At 42.1% G+C, this 20,628-nt stretch overlaps 1 protein-coding gene across 5 annotated transcripts in view; it reads right to left on the bottom strand.

Moving 5' to 3' along the window:
- The window catches only part of LOC145340888 (uncharacterized), a 402,915-nt gene extending 386,478 nt beyond the window's left edge, over window positions 1–16,437 (bottom strand). For 4 of the 5 annotated variants that reach the window (XM_080185430.1, XM_080185426.1, XM_080185429.1 and 1 more), the window contains exon 1: window positions 16,160–16,435. In XM_080185430.1, coding sequence (XP_080041556.1) covers window positions 16,160–16,348 — 189 coding nt within the window. In that variant the 5' untranslated portion in view covers window positions 16,349–16,435. Of the gene's footprint in view, window positions 1–16,159 lie in introns of all 5 variants that reach the window. The other variant, XM_080185427.1, reaches the window with a different exon arrangement.
- Between the last annotated feature and the right edge of the window lie 4,191 nt (window positions 16,438–20,628).

Below are 20,628 nucleotides of genomic sequence, written 5' to 3'. Positions count from 1 at the left end.
TAAGCATTACACATGACTGGAAACAATATGAGGAATAAGAAGGGTTTCCTAGCTTAGGGCATAAAAAAACAAGAAACACTTTCTCCTACATTGCATGGGATGGATGTGTATGATGCTGTGCCCTCTAATAATGCTTCTCAGTGACATTCAGTTTTTTGTTCCATTTGTTGACAATCTGAAGAATTCTAGGTACAAATCCAACCTACCCCTTCAATTTACAGTATCAAATTACTCAATTGTTTATTACTTGCCTTTTAAAGTTTTCATATAAATTATGCACTCACTTTATTCTCCCCACCTGCCTCTGAAGCTATATCACCTATGAACTGTTCCTCAGTTCAGATATTGTATAAAACTGAAAACATGGTTGCAGGTAAAATTCTTTGAGGAATTCCCAATGAAGTAATATTTGAAATTCCGCATATGGAAGTATTTATTCATTTTTTTAAACAATGGTTCTGATGCAGAAACTTTGCCTTTGCGCACTTGGCAGGAAGCTCATCCAGGAGATTTTGATCTTCACCTCAGGACTTCAATCTGGTTTGTATAAATACTGCCATTAGTTTTTGCTGCAATTGTTTGTTAGGTGATTCCATGGCAGCAAGGCTAATTCTCTCTTTATGGCAGTAATAAATGTCCTCTAATGCTAATAGTGTTTCGTTTTAATTGAGGACCTTCTTTGGACACAGGTGAGGTCCCAGAGTTCTGGAGGATAGCGAACGTGGTACCGTTGTTTAAAAAGGGTAGTAGGGATAACCCTGGTAATTATAGGCCGGTGAGATTGATGTCAGTGGTCGGGAAGTTGTTGGAGATAGGATGTATATGCATTTAGAGCATTGCGATCTGATTAGGGATACGCAGCATGGCTTTGTTAAGGGGAGGTCGTGCCTTACGAATCTGGTAGAATTTTTTGAGGAGGTGACAAAAACAGTCGACGAGGGATGAGCTGTTGATGTCGTCTAAATGGATTTCAGTAAGGCGTTTGACAAAGTCCCTCATGGTAGGTTGGTTGAAAAGGTTAAGGCTCATGGAATACAAGGACAGGTATCGAGATGGATTGATAATTGGCTTGGTAATAGGAGACAGAGAGGCAAGGGCCTGTTTCCCGTGCTGTGTTGTTCTTTGTTCTTTGTTCATTCTGAAATTATTCCTGGGTAATTCCTCTGCTATAGCTTCAAAAGAGGTCACCTACTTTCAGAGCCTACAGATTGTGGAGAGAGGGATTATCAGTTTTTTTGCTACCACTGGGTCACACCTGAAGGACTGGTATTCCGGCCAGCACATTACAAAAAATGATACAGTTATGGTAGGCAGTTGTGCAGTAGTATTGTCATTGGACTACTAATCCAGAAACCGTAGGGAAGATATGGGGACCAGGGTTCAAATCCTACCACGGCAGATGGTGAAATTTGAATTGAATAAAAACTGGAATTAAAAACTTTAATGATAATCATGAAACCATTGTTGAATGCCATAAAAACCCATCTGGCTCACCAATGACCTTTAGAGAATTTAATCTGTCATCCTTAACTGGTCTACATGTGACTCCAGGCACACAGCAATGTGGTTGACTCTCAAATGTCCTCTGGATGGACAATAAATGGTGGCCCAGCCAGCTATGGAATGTATTTTTAAAAAAAAACTAGCACTGGGACAGAGTGCAAGGATAGCAGAAGCATTTGAAATGTGATAGGTATTAATCCTGGAGAAAAGGTTAGAAAAGTTCAACCTGTACCAAAAGGAAAGGATTAAGTTGATGATTTCGCTGAAGTATTTTGAACACTAGGTGCAAAGGACAAAAGTAAAACCAATGGGGGGAAAAATAATATGGAATAGATTTTAGGAGGAATTATTTCACAAAAAAGTATGATCAATGTTTAAAATCAATTACCATTGAAAGAGACAAAAACAGAAAATGCTGGAAAATCTCAGCAGGTCTGACAACATCTGTGGAGAAAGATCCAGACTTGAAACATTAGCTCCATTCTCTCTCCACAGATGTGGTCAGACTTGATGAGATTTTCCAACATTCTTTGTTTTTTCTTTCAGATTCCAACAACCGCAGTAATTTGTTTTTACCATTGAAAGAGAGATTGATTGTAGAGACATTCCGAACACCACTGGATGCTGTCAGAAGTGTTTGAGTGCTTGATGTTTCTCTTGTGATTTCAAGTCAACAATAGTAAGCAAAAAGACTGTAACAAATGTGGCAGATTTTCGCTCTCCATTATTTCGAATGCAGTTGTAACCATGAGTATGGCAACCATAATAAAAACCAGCCCACAAACAGAGAACAAAGGAAATCTATTTCTTCACCCACCACCTTCCTCATGCCTTAATATTCAGAGAGATTAATTCAAAGTAGGAGAATTGGAAATAGAAACAGGAGTATGTTATTTGGCCCCTCAAGCCTGATCTTTCATTCAACTAGATCATGGCTGGCCTTATCTCAATACCATTTTCCTGCACTATCTCCCTACTCCCTTGATATATTTTAATAACTAGAAATCTATCCATCTCTGTCTTGAACATGCTTAATGACTGAGTCTCCACAGCCACTCGGAGTAGAGGATTCAAAAGATTTACCACCCTCTGAGTGAAGAAATTCCTCATCTTCTCAGTCCTAAATGGACTATCCTTTATTCTGTGTCCCCGATTCTAGACCTCTCCCCCTCCCCAGAAGACCGGGGAAATATCTTTCCTGCATCTAGCTTATTGAGCCCCGTTAGAATTTTGTATGTCTCAATGAGGTAAAGTAACATTGATTCCAACAGTGTATTATCCAAAATAAATACTCTCCTATTCACATTAACTGAAAAACTCCCACAAGGTTACTTCTGTTTCCATGACTATTTGTGGGATATTGTATTTCCGCACCAAACAGATTTAGTTTCCACATCTGTCATCTCATGAGTGCCATCGAGCTATTATGATTTCACAAGTCTCACTGGCACACTGGAGCATTTCAGCTTCTCTATGGAAAGTGCTTTATAAGGTCAAACAGAATGCCGTGTGGGTTAGTGATCTCCACAGCAAATTTTTAAAAATTAAAGTACATCTTTCAGTTAGCACTACTCACGTCATGGATTGCAGGAATTGTGAACTGGCTGTGAGATTAACCTGATTCCATGGAATAACTTTGTTTCCAGTCTCTGTGTTCCAAGTCTATCATCATAAATGATTCTACTGTTGGAAGGTTGCATAGTTACTGGGGAAGAGTGCGTGCATGTGATTGTCAGGGGTGGGGGTTGCTGTGGCGGGTTAGGGGATGGGTGGGGGTCAGTTGGTGGTGTATTATGGAGATCAGTATGGCGTTAGATTGAGGCATCTGGTGACCTTTGCATTTACCTTGGTGATGTCCACTAGGGCAAAAGAATTAGCTGATGCATAAACTTGTTATATGGTACCTCATATCTTGAGAACAACACAATCCAAATGTCATCAATCTTAGCTCCTTATGTTGGGGATTGTATATTGTAAACAAAGTGCTCCTCATGTGAGTTGCATAGAATATGCAGTACAGAAACAGGCCATTTAGCCCAAATGCCAGTATTTATTATCCACATTAGTTTCTTCCAATTCTATCGCTGCCGATGGCTGTATATTTTTATTTCATTCTCCATTACAAACTTATCCAGATTTCATTTCCCTTAAATGCAGATATGCCAATTGCCTCAAGCACTGCATGTAGTCGTAAAGTATAAAAAATAGTAAATTATGTGTCAGCATCAAATTTGTTGGGCATTTTTAAAGGTGAAAAATTGCAAGCAAGCAATTATTAATGCACCTCGAGTGTTGATTTCCCGTTGATAACATGAACAGTTTCAACCCATCTCATGGTGAGTTACTGATGAGTGAATACATGAGAAACAAATGAGCTGGAGTATATGACAGGAAATGTTGCTTTGGATGTTAGGTTTAGAGCTCGGGGAACATTCATGCTCCAAAATTACGACACAAAGTAAGGGCTCGTAGTAGCATGGATTACTGATTGGTCAGCGAACAAGACACAAAGTAGGCATAAATGTGTCATTTTCAGATTGGCAAGGTGTAATGCACAGTGTGCCACAGAGATCAATGCTGAGGCCTCAACTTCTTGCAATCTATATTGATGACTTAGACAATGGGGCTGAATATACTGTTACTGACTTTGCTGATTACACAAAGATAGGTGGGAATTAAGTTGTGAAGAAGACCTAAGGTACAGAATGAGGAGGGTGATAGATGTCATGGAGGCCGATGTCCAGCAGAACGTCCAGTTTCTGCCAGAGATCCATGCAGGGTTTATCTCCATCACTGTTTCCATGGGTGAGTTTCTATTGTGGTAACACGAGAACGCAACACAACACACGTGCTCTCAACTCCATTGGAGGATGGGGGTTTGGCGGGAGGGGTGGAGAGGTGCCAGTTCCTTCACTTTGAGATCAGCGTGCCTTTAAGAAAGTCACCCTGATCTCTGTGGAGCCAGCCTTGCCAGCGTCTTTAGACCTCGCTCCTCAATACATTATTAAACGTCCCCCTGCTTCTTCTTGACAAAGTGTCATGAGATCTGGAGAAAAAATTTGGCTCTTTCTCTGAGGAGAAGCACACCAGTTTCCAGTTAGAATTTGACACTTTGTCATTTTTTGGGAAATTCCTCCTAATGTCCAATGATGTCTTTCAATGTCATTATATTGATTTTGCGAAGTCTTGCCCTACAATTCACTGCCACACCCCCAACACCTATAGTTCAACTGCATCACGAGTAATTCTGGAGTGAGAAGTGTCCATGGCAGGGTCTTTCATAGCCTCGTGTAAGCTCTCCCCATGCATGCGGATCCTCAAGCCATCACACTCATCTGACTGCCCCTAGCTTTTCCAATGATGCCTGCTGGTGTTCCCTTTCAGTTCTCCATCCATGTTGCTTCATCTATGCCCACACACTTCCAAGCAGCACCTGTGCTCATTCAATGTGGACTGAGATTACTTTCGGTTTTAGAAACATGGCAGATCCTGCAACAACTGCCCGACATTCTCCTCCACTCCTGCACCCTCTCTCACTCTGTCCTATCCCTCCATTCCTGCATCAATTCTTCTTCTCCCCCACTCCTTCTCCATTTCTTATTCCATCCCTCATTCCTTCCTCTATTATGACACCTTCAGCCCTCCAAACCCCTTCCCCCATGATACCTACCCCACACTTATTCCTTCACCCCCTCCAAACCACCCCCGTGCCTCAGTACTCTCTCTCCCATGACACCTATCCCCCACAGCACCATCTTTCTCCTCCACTACCCCTTCCTCCTCTTGGACATCTTCAACCCTCCTAACACATTACTCCACCTTCCAGCTTCACCACTCAACATCTTCATCCCTCTACCCAGCCTTAGCCTCCCCTGACATTTTCACACACCCCTTCCCTAAGAGCTACTTGTTTGACAAACACCTAACCTTTCTCACCACATCCCTATCAGCACTTAGCAAAATCTTGACGTTCAAAAGCAAGTTGGAGAAGTCAGCAAATACAATGGAAGATGCTGCAAATACATCCCAAGCAACACTGACATCTATGGAGCCAAAGTTGCTGCGTAGATATCCCCCGCACCCCCCCCCCCCCCCCCCCAACCATCCAGGAGCTATTTCGCAGTGACGCCATGGACAAGAGGATCTACCCTCTATTCCAGGTTCCTCCAGGGTCCAGTAGCTCCAGGCCTCTAGTCTTCTCCTTGGATACCTGTGATGTAAGCAAGGCCCTAAAGCCTTGACCTTTTGCACAGGTGTTGGTTGAAGTGGACAGGTTTGGGAATTTAAGCAATCCCCAGAGTCTAAATCAGGGCAGGGGTGAAGGTGAGGCCCAGGAGGGTGTGCTAAGAGTGTTGGGACAGGAAGGCTGAGGTAGAGAGGGGAGGACGTGGACAGAGGACCTCCAGGAGGCCACACTTTCTGAGGAGGGTGTCTAATGTTAAAAGGAGGCTACTCTTGGAAATGCTCCCCACCCCCTTCCTGTTGAAGGCCTGGACCCCAGTTAATTTTTAGGTTTGTCCCCTGCCTCTGAACTCCTCCCACCAGCCTGAAAATTGAAGCTGGGTGGAAAATGGCTCTTAAATGGTCAATAATTGGCCAAAAGGCCCCAATTGGGGCATGAGAGGGTTTGCCAGACTAGGCCTCAACCATCCAAACCTGAATTTACAGAGAAGTCAAGGTAAGCAGGAGCCCAGTGGGAAGGTCATTCAAGAAATTTTATGATCACCCCATGCCTAAAATCCCACAAACAAGGGAAGGTAAAGTTTTACTTAAGGTCTTTGATCTGATCCATTAATGGTGTGATCATTTGGCATCATTTGGACTGGCTGCTTTCATTGTTTAGCATGAAGGTGTTGTATTTTTGTGAGGTTGGCACCATATTTCAAGGCATGCCTGGCACTGTCATGGCACGCACTCCTATTCTCCCCAGTTAACCAGAGTTAGTCACTTAGCTTAATATAATGGCAATTGAATGACGAACGTTCAAGTCCATCAGATTACAAATTACAGTGGAATATAATTTTGCTGATTTTGATTGCTCACAGCACCTCATTAGTCCAAGCCTCTGGGTTACCAACTCCCAATTTTGATCAGTTCTTAATTAGCATCAAGGCAGTGCCAACAACTCAATGGGAAGAACATAAAAACATAAGAAATAGGAGCAGGAGTAGGCCATCTAGCCCCTCAAGCCTGCCCCGCCATTCAATAAGATCATGGCTGATCTGTCGTGGCTCAGTTCCACATTCCCGCCCTCTCCCCATAATCCCCTCTCTTATCAAAAACCTATCAACCCGCGTCTTAAAAATATTTAGCGAGGCAGCCTCCACTACTTCAACGGGCAGAGAATTCCAGAGATTCACCACCCTTTGAGTGAAGAAGTTCCTCCTCAACTCCGTTCTAAACCGCCCCCCCTTTATCCTGAGGCTGTGCCCCCTAGTCCTACTGTCCTTTCTGAGCGGGAAGAGCCTCTCCACCTCTATCCTATCCATCCCATTCATCATCTTATACGTCTCAATGAGATCTCCCCTCATTCTTTTAAACTCTAACGAGTACAAGCCTAGTTTATTCAGACTCTCCTCATAGCTCAACCCCCTCAACTCCGGTATCAGCCTAGTAAACCTCCTCTGCACTCCCTCCAAGGCCAAAATATCCTTGCGTAAGTGCGGCGACCAAAACTGCACACAGTACTCCAGCTGCGCCCTGTACAGCTGCAGCAAGACCTCCCTACTTTTATATTCAATCCCCCTCGCTATGAAGGCCAGCATCCCATTTGCCTTCCTGACCACCTGCTGCACCTGCAGGCTGGGTTTTTGCAACTCATGCACAAGGACCCCAAGGTCCCTCTGCACCGTCGCTTGCTACAGTTTTTCACCGCGTAAGTAATAGTCCTTCCTACCATTATTCCTACCAAAGTGGACAACCTCACATTTGCCAACATTAAATTCCATTTGCCATTTCCTGGCCCATTCGCCCAGCCTATCTAGATCCTTCTGCAGACTCTCCACACCCTCCGCACAATTTGCCGTTCCACCAATCTTGGTGTCATCAGCAAATTTCGACACCATACACTCGGTTCCCTCCTCCAGATCATCTATATAAATGGTGAATAGCTGAGGCCCCAGCACCGACCCCTGGGGCACTCCACTAGTCACCAACCGCCAATCCGAATAGCACCCATTGACCCCCACTCTCTGCCTCCTATTTGACAGCCAATCCTCTATCCACGCTAACACCCTACCCCCAACTCCATGCCCCCTTACCTTCTGCAATAACCTCTTGTGAGGCACCTTGTCAAACGCCTTCTGAAAATCAAGAAAGACCACATCCACCGGCTCTCCTCTATCCACCGCCCTAGACACATCCTCATAGAACTCCAATAAATTTGTCAGGCACGACTTCCCCTTAACGAAACCGTGCTGCGTCTGCTCTACCAAACAATTCTCCTCAAGATGCCTCGCTATTTTCTCCTTGATCACGGATTCTAACATTTTTCCTACAACAGACGTTAAACTAACCGGCCCATAATTCCCCGCCTTTTGCCTGCCACCCTTCTTAAAGAACGGCGTAACATTAGCCGTTTTCCAATCTTCCGGCACTTCCCCGGAATCCAGCGACGTTTGGAAAATAAACACCAAGGAAGACTGGATTCGGCAGTATTATGTACAGATGTAACAATGATAGGCAAGTGACGCAAAGGTGAAATCAGTTTTTATCTCACATTGGCTCTCTCAATACCTACTCTGACCTCAGTCTGGCAGCTGTACCCTTCAGTCATGATGCTACCTTGAAGTCTCTCACCCAATGATGGTGATTCAGGATGTTGGCTGATCTGTATGTTTCTATGAGTACGACCAGGATTTTATAGGCCCTCCTGCTTGGTAGGATATTGCAATCCCACCGAACCAAATAGAGATTTAAATGGCCCACCACATCCCCTGAGGGAAGACACACCATGATATGGCCATATAAGCTTGGCCCCTGATGTTGGCAGTATGTTTATATATTAGGCCATGCGTCAGGTGTCCACATTCTGCTTTGTCCACAAATATTAGGATGAATTTACGGGGGTGGATGGGCTGGGTCTGCCTTTCATATGTTCAAGTCTGAAACCTAGGTCAATACTGAGTGCTCCATCGGGTATTATCCCTATTGAAATACTTTGTAGCAGTTTGATATAACGGAGGCAATTGCAAGGCCAATTGCTGATGTCTCAAATCAAATTTACATCAGACCAATTACAGACAGTTGATATTGTTTCAGCAAAGTGAACCAGTTGGGTTTGTAATAACGTTCTTTCATAGTTGCTATTAGTGATCCAAATTGAAACACAAAAACTGATATGGTGGGATTTGAACTCACGTTAGTAGATTAATAACCAAGGCATAATCATAATACCACCCTTGCTATTACTAACCAGCCTGTTCCCTTGCTCTCTGTTAGAACATAGAACATAGAACATTACAGCACAGTACAGGTCCTTCAGCCCTCGATGTTGCGCCGACTAGTGGAACAAATCTAATGACCTCTAACTTAAACTATTCCAATGTCATCCATATGGCTATCCACTGACCATTTGAACTCCCTTATAGTTGGCGAGTCCACAACTGCTGCAGGCAGGGCTTTCCACACCCTTACTACCTTATGATGGCCATGAAGGGTAGCATTAATAGTTCTTCCCCTTGGCTTCATGGGTACAACCTGCTTGTAGAGTGAGTGGAGGCTCGCACAATGGTAAGTGACAGCGGGGGTTTTTAAACCTGTTACTCTACCCGAACTGTTGTCTTAGATCCCGAGGTGAAGATTACCTGACAGTAAGCCTCAAGCGCGACCCTTTCCCTTGGTACATGATGAAGGGTGTTGGTGACTGAAAACTGGTACGTGGCTGAATTACGCTCTGTTGATTCTGCTGATATTTCTGATGTTGCCTTTGACTTTCTTCTCTCCCCTCCAATCCCTATATGTGTTTATTTTTAAGCTATTGATGTTACAGAAATATTACTCGTTGGAAAAATACATCTCCACAACACTCATCTGTTCTTTTTTATACAGACAATATTTTGAGTAGATTCACTAACAGATTGAATAGTTTAATTGAGGGAAAGTTCATGTTCTCATTGAACACCATTCATTTCATGTCTTCACATTGAACTTTATTTGTGTAATGATGTACTTTCAGAAACTTCATTAGTGAACAAAAACAAATTTACTTCGCGACCTCCAAGAGTTCAGGTTCAGCTGATTCTGAAATACCTCTGCCCTAGGAGAACTCCTCCCCCTGGGGTGATTCCCCACTCTGAGTCCCAGTTGGTTCCCAGGCCAGGTGGCCCTTAAAGGGACAATCACTACAATTTGTTACTTTAAACACGGCAAATATTTACAGGACAGGGTTGTGAGAATGGAATCAAAGACTCGCCACAAACACTAGTCAGCAATATAAGACATCCTCTCCATCAGTTTGGGTTGGATTTGAACACTAGGTATCAAAGGTGAAAAGGCCATTTACTCAGTTGCCGCAAAATCCAATTCCAGCATCTGTTATCTTTTTTAAAAAACTGCAGTGTTAACAAGTAACTAAAAACTGCGCTTTCTCAGTCAGGCACTATTCCATGGCTTTAGAGCAAACCACGGAATTTTGTTGCAGTTCATCTGGAGGATTGATTCCACTTGTAATCCTTTGTGGTTCTAAGAAACCCTTGTTCACTGAATAGATAATCCTTCAAAGTTTGTGTTCCAGAATTTGAGAATATATTATTTTATACACTTCTGAATTTTCAGTATAAGCTTCCAGCTGTGTTTCCGTAACAGTAAATAATATACACAAGTATTCTCTGTAACTTCAGCAGATAGTTTGTGTTGTATTATAGATTAATTGGAGAATTAAATTGGTATAACATTTGGAATTTTTATGCCTTTGTGTCTGTATAATTAGGAACATTGAAATGTAGGAACCTGAGCGGGTCATTCAACCCTTTAAGGCTGTACTACCATTCAGTACAATCATGCCTTGCCTGTACCTTAACTTCATCTAGGTGCCTTGGCTCCATAACCTACCCAAAGTGTTTTGTATTTTATGAAACTTAAGGCTGTTGATACTTTAAAAGCAATGTAAACTGACAAGCTAATGAAGTTAGAGAGTTGGGATTCACAAAGCAAGTGCACAAAATGCTTTTCAAGCCTAGCTTTTGTCATGTCTAACTACACTGACAGAGAATGTATTAATAGATTTGCAAGTGGCGAATACTGAGTCTTGGCAAGATTTCATACTCAAACCTTGAAGCTGTTATTATTCCATAGCAACTGAGTAACCCTTTCAGAGCAGTTTTGCTTGCTGTGATTTAATAGGTTTTATCAAACCTGTTAAGCTATTTATGGTGCCAATCCACAGTGGTTTGTAGTTTAAAGACTCATGTCTAGTGTTTTTTGAGCTTTATAAATGATTGTGGGGATTAAGAAAATACCATGATTACACTTGTGTGTATCCTACTTATTTTACAAGAGTTACAGTTCTAAAGAGATTTTTGTAACTCCTAATTTTGTTGCAAGTGCTTCGTCTTAGTTTTGTTAGGGGTTTGCTTTCCATTTATGGCACTTACGGCAACTTCTAGAGTTGCTATTAGGATTTTCTTTTGTAAACCCAGAAGTATTATTTTTGTACAGCAGTTGCATTTTCTCTCCCCACTTCCAGTAATGAATTCACTGAAGCAAACATACTCAGTAGTTTACTTTATTGTTCCTTAACCCTTTATAAAACATCCAGTTTCAATACCACAACTCTGATTTTCATAGAATCCCAACAGTGCAAAAGGAAACCATTCGGCCCATCAAGTCTGCACCGACCACAATCCCATCTTGTTCCATTAACCCACGTATTTACCCTGTTAATCCTCCTGACACTAGGGTCAATTTAGCATGGCCAATCAACCTAATTCGCACATCACTGGACTGTGGGAGGAAACCAGAGTACCTGGAGGAAACCCACGTAGACACGGGAGGATGTGCAAACTTCACACTGACAGTGACCCAAGGCCAGAATTGAACCCAGGTCCCTGGTGCTGTGAGGCAACAGTGCTAACCCACTGTGCCACTGTGCCATCCTTTTTAACTGTCATCTCCCCTGTCCTGGCACAAACCAGACAGAGGGAACACCTAAAATCATAGGATTGGGACTAGCTGGTGCTTGGTAATTTCCCTCTGTAATCCTCCACTAGGGAATTTTCATAGGAGGGGTATAATGAATGGTCATGTCAATAAAAAGACAATGCATTTTCCTTAAATGGATTCTTAGGAGCTCACAGATTAACATTTGTGAAAGATAGTTCCAGTCCTTCAATGTTCTGGGAGGAAAAAGAAGTTAGCAAAGGAAGCACATGGTATGTATACACTTAGTGCTGTTGGCTCTGAACTCTTCAAACTCCATCATCTTTGGACTTATTGACCTGCTTAGAAATATTTAATTATCCACTCAAAATTGGATACAGGCACATTAACCTATGAGTTTTCTTTGGTTCTGGAGACTGAATAAAGAAAAAGCATTCATGGGATGTGGGCACTGCTGGCTGGGCCAGCATTTATTGCCTGTCCCTAATTGCCCTTGAACTAAGTGACTTGCTAGGTCATTTCAGAGGGCACTGAGTCAACCACATTGCTGTGGGTCTGGAGTCACATGAAGGCCAGACCAGGTAAGGGTGGCAGATTTCCACACCTGAAGAAGATTAGTGAACTAGGTGGGTTTTTTACAACAATCAACAATGGTTTCATGATCACTATTAAACCATTAATTCCAAATTTTTATCAAATTCAGATTTCACCATCTGCCCTGGTGGGATTCAAACCCAGGTCCCTAGAGCATTACGCTTGGTCTCTGGATCAATAGTCCAGTGACAATACCACTGCACCACCACCTCCTCATTTTTCAAGCCCTGTGATATGACCAACCAGGAGATACCAAAATCTCACAAGTAATTGTTTATAATGAAATGCCAGGTATTGAACTTTGTCAAGAAAGGTAATGTTTTCAGTAGTACCTGAGTCGTAGGTGGCTACACTGGATTCTAAGTCTAACCAATGTCTGGCACATTTTTTTTTACTGTAGCTAAAGACCTGTTTCATGAATCCAAATAGTTTTGGATGCCTTAAGGCTGCATATTGACTTAATACATTCAATTTTAAATTATTTTGAATGTGGATTTCTAAGTAATGGCATTTGTCAGTAGTAACAAGATGGGAATCATGCATTGTGTAGTTGCATGCTGATGATTGATTTATCTTCTCTGTTCCTGCTGATTTCTTTGCAGACTTGAATGTTTGCTGGCCCTTTTGAGCTGAAGGCCACCCCATACTAGTGGGGTCTTCCTTAAATATTCAGATCAAGGCCTGATGACCTTCACCCTCTCCCCGAATTATTTAACAGCTCAATACTGATCCTGAGAGCCCCAAGCTCAGCCTAGTGCCTGTGATTTTCTCTTCCCACCTTTGGCCAGGTGGTGTACCTGGCTGGGCTTGGGCAAGGCCCGATGTAATGGTAATGGAATGAATTTATTCAGATCAACAGTGGCCTCCACACTCCTACACTCTGCATGTGCATTGCTCACCTCAGGACTCATGCACTTCCTTCTACCCTACACCAACTGGAATCCAGACCATTGTCTCCATGGATAACTTTTACTTTAGTTTAGTTTTGACTCACATTTGCAAGGGTAAACGTTTGCCTTCACAACACGCAACTCACCTGGTTTTTATCCCATTGAAATAAATTGAAAGAAACCACAGGAGGAAACATCAGCTGGGCTCTATAAACGGTGCAGAATCTGTACAACCCTCCAGGTGGTGAAGACAGAAATCTACCCTGTACTTAAACTACAAAGAATACAATACTCCTAAAAGACTGTCTGTTTAATCTGGGTATTATGTAAATGTCATTACATGCATATGGTACTGTTGGCTTTGACTAAGAATGATTCAAGCTGGCTTTGCTGTCATTGGAAACATTTGCAGGAGGATAAATGGATTTGTGTCTTTCATTGTTCAAAGTCTGCAGACATGTGCCGATGAAGATATGTTCTATTTATGTACACTGTGGTAAACCTGCAATGCCTACACTGAAATATTATGGCATGCAATGGTTATGTTAGCGGACTAGTAATCCACTGAGAGTCAGAGCAGTAATCCAAAGAACATAACTCCAAATCCCACTGTGGCAATTTGAAAATTGAATTCAGTTTTAAAAACCCTGGAAATAAAATAACAACTAGTATAAAAAGTCTCAATGAAGGTATTGGGTTTTTCATGTAAAAAAAAACATCCACCAATGTCCTTTGGAGAAGGAAATCTGCAGCTTTTACTGAGTCAGGTCAATGTTTGACTTCAATCTCACACCAATAGAATGACTCTGAAGAGGCCTCACCAATAACTCATATCAAAGCACTACTAAGGGATGGGCAAATGCATGAGTAAGAAATAAACATGCTTTGTGTACTAAATATTTAAAAAAAATATTTCTTGGATATGGGCATAACTGGCCAGGTCGGCATTTATGCCCCTCCTTAATTAGCCTTGAATTGTTGGCTTGCTCAGTGATTTCAGAGGGCAGTTAAGAGTTTGCTGTTGATTTGCAGTCACCTGTAGACCAAATAAGATCAGGATAGTGTATCCTTTCCCTAAAGGATATTTATTTTTCTTTGAGGATCTTAGTGAACCAAATGGCTTTTTAGGACAGCAGTTTCATGGTCATCATTCCACTTCAAATTCCAGATTTTTATTGAATTCAAATTTAGCCATCTACTTTGGTGGGATTTAATCCCGGGTCCTGAGAGAATTGCACTGGATTTCTATGCCACTATGCCATCACCTACCACCAATCCCCGCCCCCCCTCTCCCTCCCATGTGATGCACATATTTTAGAATGAGATTTGTCAGCCTGATGTACTGCCAATGGAAAAATTTAAACAATTCTGACCTAAGATTCCCTGGAGACTTGAGCCATAACAATGTTTGGAGAGTGATGTGACAAAGTCAGAAGACCTGCAGCAGAAACTTCCAAACTCAGCCACGGCTGAGATTCTCCAGTGCTGCAATGAGTGGAGTTTTGGCCGAGTTCCAAATTCTCCATTCTCGCTGGCAGTGGGGAGGTGCGGGACAAACAAGATCGGAGAATCCCAGCATTGATTCAAGTCAAATTGTTGCTCTTTCTTTAGAATTAGGATCAAGTTGCTTTGACATAAAAGCAAATATTTTTCTTGCCTCCTCTCAGTCGAGTGTTAGACTAGAAGGTACAAACACAGAAATTACCATAATGTCTTTCCCAGTTGGCCAGTCTTCATATGTGAATCTAGGCTGGAATTATCAGCAGCATATTTGACTTTGGAGGTATCACAATTTATCCTCTTCTGGCATTCAAGCACTTGGAAACTTTAATTGATCTCCATGTACATCCAAGTTCAGGAACACTAAAGCCATTGGAGTGTCACTACTATAGCCTGAGCTGAAATCATTTACATTGGACATCAACCAAGAATTGAACATAGGACCTTCGTGCTTTGTATGCTTTAAGGTACAGATATTTTATGGAGTGTCCATAATGTTCTTGACATCACCTATCAATGCGTTTACCTGGCACAGTCAGATGCCATCTAGAGTCCAGACTGACTGCATTTGAATAAATCAAAATTGATTTTAACCCTACAGATTCAAAAATGACCTTGAATTCATTACTGACTCTGACACTATTGTGCTATGTTATGTATCAAATGGAACATAATTGAAAGCAATCACTGAGCCAAATTTAAACTGAAGGGGAGAAAACACATGGTGGGCGGGGGGTGGGGAGGGAACCATAGAAATTAATTAATAGCATAACGGATTTATAAGAGCAAGCAAGTGTATTTGTTTCCAGGATACAGACCATGTCTCATTTATGATTGATTTGGTTTTTCCCTACATAGTGTGAAAAAAATTGTACGTACCATGGGGTGGAATTATATATTGCAGCTTCAAAGCGGCACATAATGTCAGCTGTAGCTCAGCTGATGTCGAGCTTACCGCTGAGTCAAGAGACCATGGGCAGAATTTTACGACCTCACTCGTCCTGAAACTGCAAAATCCTGCCTGAAGTCAACGGACCTTCCTGTGCCCCTGGCTTGCTCCAATTCCCAGGGCGGGTGGGCCGTTAAAATTCTGGCCCATGGGTTCAAATTGCATGCACAACATTTGAAAACATAATTCAAGTTTACAATTGAACACAGTACTGAAGGCGTGCTACACTGTTGGAGATGCTGTTTTTTAGACTAGTCATCAAGCCAAGATGCTTTTCCCCTCTCAGACAAGTGTGAAAGATTCAATAAAATTAATCAAAGGGGCATTTTCCAGGTGTTCTCTGCTATAATTGTTTCTCGTCCAACAGTTAAACAACAGATAAGCTGGTCAGTACATTTTGCTGTTTGTGACACCTTGCTGGACACAAATTTTCTACCATGTTTCTTAAAAGTACAATAGTGATTCTACACTTCTAAAATATGTCTTTGGTTGTGAAGTGCATTGGGATGTTCTAAGGTCGTGAAAGTCACTGTACAACTGTATATGTGTATATGTGTATATATCTATTCCAGCATGGATTTAAACATCACAACATTCCTGTTTATAATATATTTAAAATCCTTACCTTGCAAAGAAGCACAAGGGCCCAGTCTATGAGGTAGGCTGCCAGGCTCATCTTTGCCTTCATGTAGCGGTCAGGTAAACAGGATAGGTACATCCGATACAGGTTAGGCTCAGCACGGGATGGCTCCATGGACTCAGGCCTTCCACCATTATCTCCGTTCAAAAGATGCAGTCCAGAGCCTTCCTCCATTTTGACCCGAGATATTTCCGTTTGCGTGCACAGCGATCGCCAATTATCCCTCCGTTTAACGTTTTTAGGACATTGGTGTATGTTCACTTTTCAGAGACACAAGCTCAAAATGAAATAGCATCTGCAGAACAATTCTTCTGATGAAAATTCAGCAGCATAATACTCAACTCTCTATAGTAACCAATTTGAACTGAAAACAAGAATTCAGTATCTATTTTAAACAGTCTGATGTATCCTCTGCCACAGACAGACTGCCCCTAGATAAATATAGTCATGGTTTAGCACACAGCAACTCAGGAATTGCAATTCCATTATTAGAAGAGGGGGAGTCATTCTTTTCATGGAAAGTTTTTCGAAGCAATGTGTACAGTGATTAAGTACAATAAGAGGTGAGAGGAACATATCCCGATCCTTTTAAAACTAACATTGACCCCGCATTGCTTCCTGTAACTTTAAAACTAAATTTATTCACTTGAAGTTAGTCTCCTTGATAAAGGTTGTTCAGGTCGATGATTGAACCATCTGCCTTGTTTTTCAAGGTTCACAGAGAACTGCTGAGAGAAATTCAACAAATACGTTCAAGTTTGAGATACTAGCCAGACACGTAGTGACTCCTGCAGGCAGCACACTGTTGTTCACTTTTGCAACAGAGAAAAATAATACTTTATTTTTCTTGCAGAGATTGAACTCATCACATACAGAGACCACAATCCCGTCACCCGGTCTCATCCACTTCAATAAGTTACCTCCAGATGACTAGACTTCAGGTACAGAGTTAGTCACTGACGGGTAAGTGATAAATTGCCTTGTCTGTTTTCTCCTCTCCTCTGGTCTTTATGTGGTTTGATGTCTCTCGCTTCTCCGTGACTGAACTGGCTCTTCCTTTCAGCAGAATTCAACTACACTGAAAAGCTTGCAAGTTGTTCTAAATTCACCTCAGGAACTCTGGCGTGTAGCAACCGAGCCCCCTGCACTGGAGACTTTTTTGTCTTAGTCGAACAGCTTTTGAAATCCAATTCTGGCACTAACATCAGTCTTATCCCACTTGTTCAGAATCTTGCAGCACTCCTCAAAGATAAATATTATCCACTTCGCTATTAATTTACTGGCTCCAACAATTTGTAGAAAAGAGAGAGAGAGAGAGAGAGATCGTACTGTTGAGTCTGTATGTAGAGCAGAATCTCCTGTGTCAAAATGAAAAGGGCTCCTCCCTCCTGATTATACTAATCTATTAAAATTAATAGCACTTCACTTCCAACTGATTAGTGCGACCCTGTATTTTAAAACTTCAGTGTTGTATTTCAGTGTGTTGTTTAGGTTAAACTGAGGTCTCTACATCTGTAACAGGTCATAGGGAACAGCTGGTGTGGCGGGGGATGGGCATGTACTCCAGCACCTTAACCCCCTGAGGTCTACACAGTGGCTTTTTTTTGAACTGTGTGCAATACAGATTCCACAGTGCAAGCATTCTTTCCTACTCTTTAATAGTGACTGATGGGCTTTGTTCTTATTAAGCACTTCACTGCAATAGGCACTGTGATACAAAGCCCCGGATTTTGAAGGCACAAGCTGTTTTGGCCCACAGTGTATTAGTCATGAATGTCACAAATCATTCCTTTGTTAAACCCTTAAATGACGATGGCCCCATTTATTCCTAAATCGACTCTTTGATGGCTAGGTTTCCTGAGAACGTGATTGCAGTATGATACATTGTGAGGATAAACTTGTCGCATTGCATATTTCCTGGAATCCAGGTGACCTAAAATGACAATTTGAAGAAAGTCGATGAAATATTACACAGTGAAATTGTGTAGTTTGTCCAACACAGCAAGCAGAATCCAGGCCAATTGTCACCATTGAAATAATGACATGCTTGGAGTTCTGAATTAGTTCAACTTTTGCCAACACCAACCTGTCAAACCCAAAGCTAGATCCAAAACAGAAAGAGTGCTAGGTCAATGGTCTCAGCACAAGTGGAGGCTTGTCTCATCTTGTAAAGTGGGACAGCAATCATACTATGGGGGAAGAGTGATGCATGAATTTCAGTTTCAGTGCAGCAGGTGATTATTTCCCATTCACTTTCAATGCAGACCTTCATTTCCCATTCAAATAGAGACCAGTTGATTTTTCTTTGGCAGCACGGTGGCACAGTGGTTAGCACTGCTGCCTCACAGTGCCAGGCACCCGGGTTCGATTCCTGGCTTATCTCACTGTCTGTGTGGATTTTGCACATTCTCCTCATGTCTGCGTGGGTTTCCTCCGGGTGCTCCAGTTTCCTCACACAGTCCAAAGATGTGCGGATTAGGTGGATTGGCCATGTTAAATTTCTCCTTAGTGTTAAGGGGACTAACTAGGATAAATGTATGGGGTTAGGGCCTGGGTGGAATTGTGGTCGGTGCCGACTCGATGGACCGAATGGCCTCCTTCTACACTATAGGATTCTATGATTCTATATGTTTCTGTGTGCGTCTACGTGTGTGTGTGTCTGTCTGTCTGCCTATCTGTGCGTTTGTGTGCACGTATCTATGTCTCTGTGTAGGTGACTGCATCTGTGTGTGTGTGTCTGTCTGATTGTGTGTTTGTGTGCATGTATCTGTGTCTGTGTAGGTGAGTGTGTGTGTGTGTGTGTGTGTGTGTGTGTGTGTGTGTGTGTGTGTGTGTGTGTGTGTGTGTGTGTGTGTGTGTGTGTGTGTGTGTGTGTGTGTGTGTGTGTGTGTGTGCCACAAGACAACAAATGCTTGAATTTCATTCATAGTCTACAAGACTTGAGCATTTCTAGTTAGCTTTGCAGCTTCCCTTTAATCAGCTAACCTTTGCCATAAGACTGGAATGCAATCACCCTTCCATTGGTTAGCCCTTCTCGATGTGCAACAAATATATGTGCCTATTTTTGATGGGGATATGAAACGAATGATCAACTGCAATTTCTCACTTTGTGAGAGCAATTTTTCTTTTCTGGTAAGTAAATTCAACCCTCCTCTCCATCCCAAAAACGCTTATGATACCTAATGAGCTGTGTGAGATTGCACTGGAGCAAATATCATTCATGATAGTCAGTGAACTTGCAGGAGCTGTAACCACATTCTAATGTACTCTACTGCTTTACATCACAATGTTTTGGTGTCCCATTGTGCTGCACAGTGAAACATGTCAATTTCTGTTCATTTCCACTGAAATCAGATGGAGGCTAGTCTGCCTGAGTCTGTGTCAGACACAATCGCACTATCACAAAATAGTAATGCACACTTCAAAAATCCAATTCATGATGGCACAAGAAAAGTACAGTAACATCATGCATTGGAAGAATAGGACATGGGTTTGTGCTCATTGATACCCATGCTTAGTTCCAAATTTCAACAATATTACTATGGGGGAAGTAGAGGCTCGGTCCTCTTCCCTAGGGTGGCAGCAAAGCTTGAAGGAAACATGCAATGTGTCACCATCAAGCATCTACTCTTGGCTGGTCAAAGTGCTGTTTTGGTTGAACCTCAGTAGAGATATTTGGCTTGGCCTTTTGGCCAATGAAGATGAAAGGCGGGAGAAGACTGAGAGGAGACCAGATTTGCCATAACTGTGGAGATGTTCCACCAACAGAAATCAGAAAGTCTCCATAAGGAAGAGCTAATTGTTGTCAGATTTGAAGAGCACAACATGCAGAGCTTGCCTAGAGTGGAGCGGAATCATTTCAGAGGGAAATTATTTAGAGGTTTCTGTGACTGATTGTCAAAAGGAGAGACTGAATAGTTTTACACTTGTCTTTGGCTTATTTCCTGATGTCGTGAGCAAGAGTCAGGGCAATAAGTTGTATATGTCTGTGGTAAACCTATATTTCTCTTCTACAAAAACAAATCTGAAATAAAAGCTTCCTCTTGCTCCTTTACAGGTTTCTGTCATTCTTTTCTGCAGGTAATGAGCTAGTATTAACAATTCTGCTGGCTGTCAATAATATTGATGTTTATCCCACTAAGCGTTTAATTTCTGTGGGACTAGCAAAAATCCTGCTTGGTCTAGCTCTTTGCAACCCATAGCAACATCACTGCATTAAGTAATTAGATGGAAAAAGAAATCCAAATTATTTACACTCACTGCACAGCATTCTACCATGATACTAAAGCCTCGATATTGTCAAAATTAATGGTAGCATAATGTCAGAAGAGCTTTCCTTCCCTCCCTATTGAAGTAAAATATTTAATAATAGATTATTGCACCTTTTCCATTATTATCTGGGCTCGATGAGTAACATTCTTGCCTCCAAGTCAAAAGCTTGCAGGTTCAAGTTC

This window comes from Carcharhinus amblyrhynchos, chromosome 3 (genome assembly GCF_965287045.1).
Source record: "Carcharhinus amblyrhynchos chromosome 3, sCarAmb.v2.hapA, whole genome shotgun sequence".
Taxonomy (NCBI): domain Eukaryota; kingdom Metazoa; phylum Chordata; class Chondrichthyes; order Carcharhiniformes; family Carcharhinidae; genus Carcharhinus; species Carcharhinus amblyrhynchos.
This window is presented reverse-complemented; position numbering and strand designations above follow the sequence as displayed.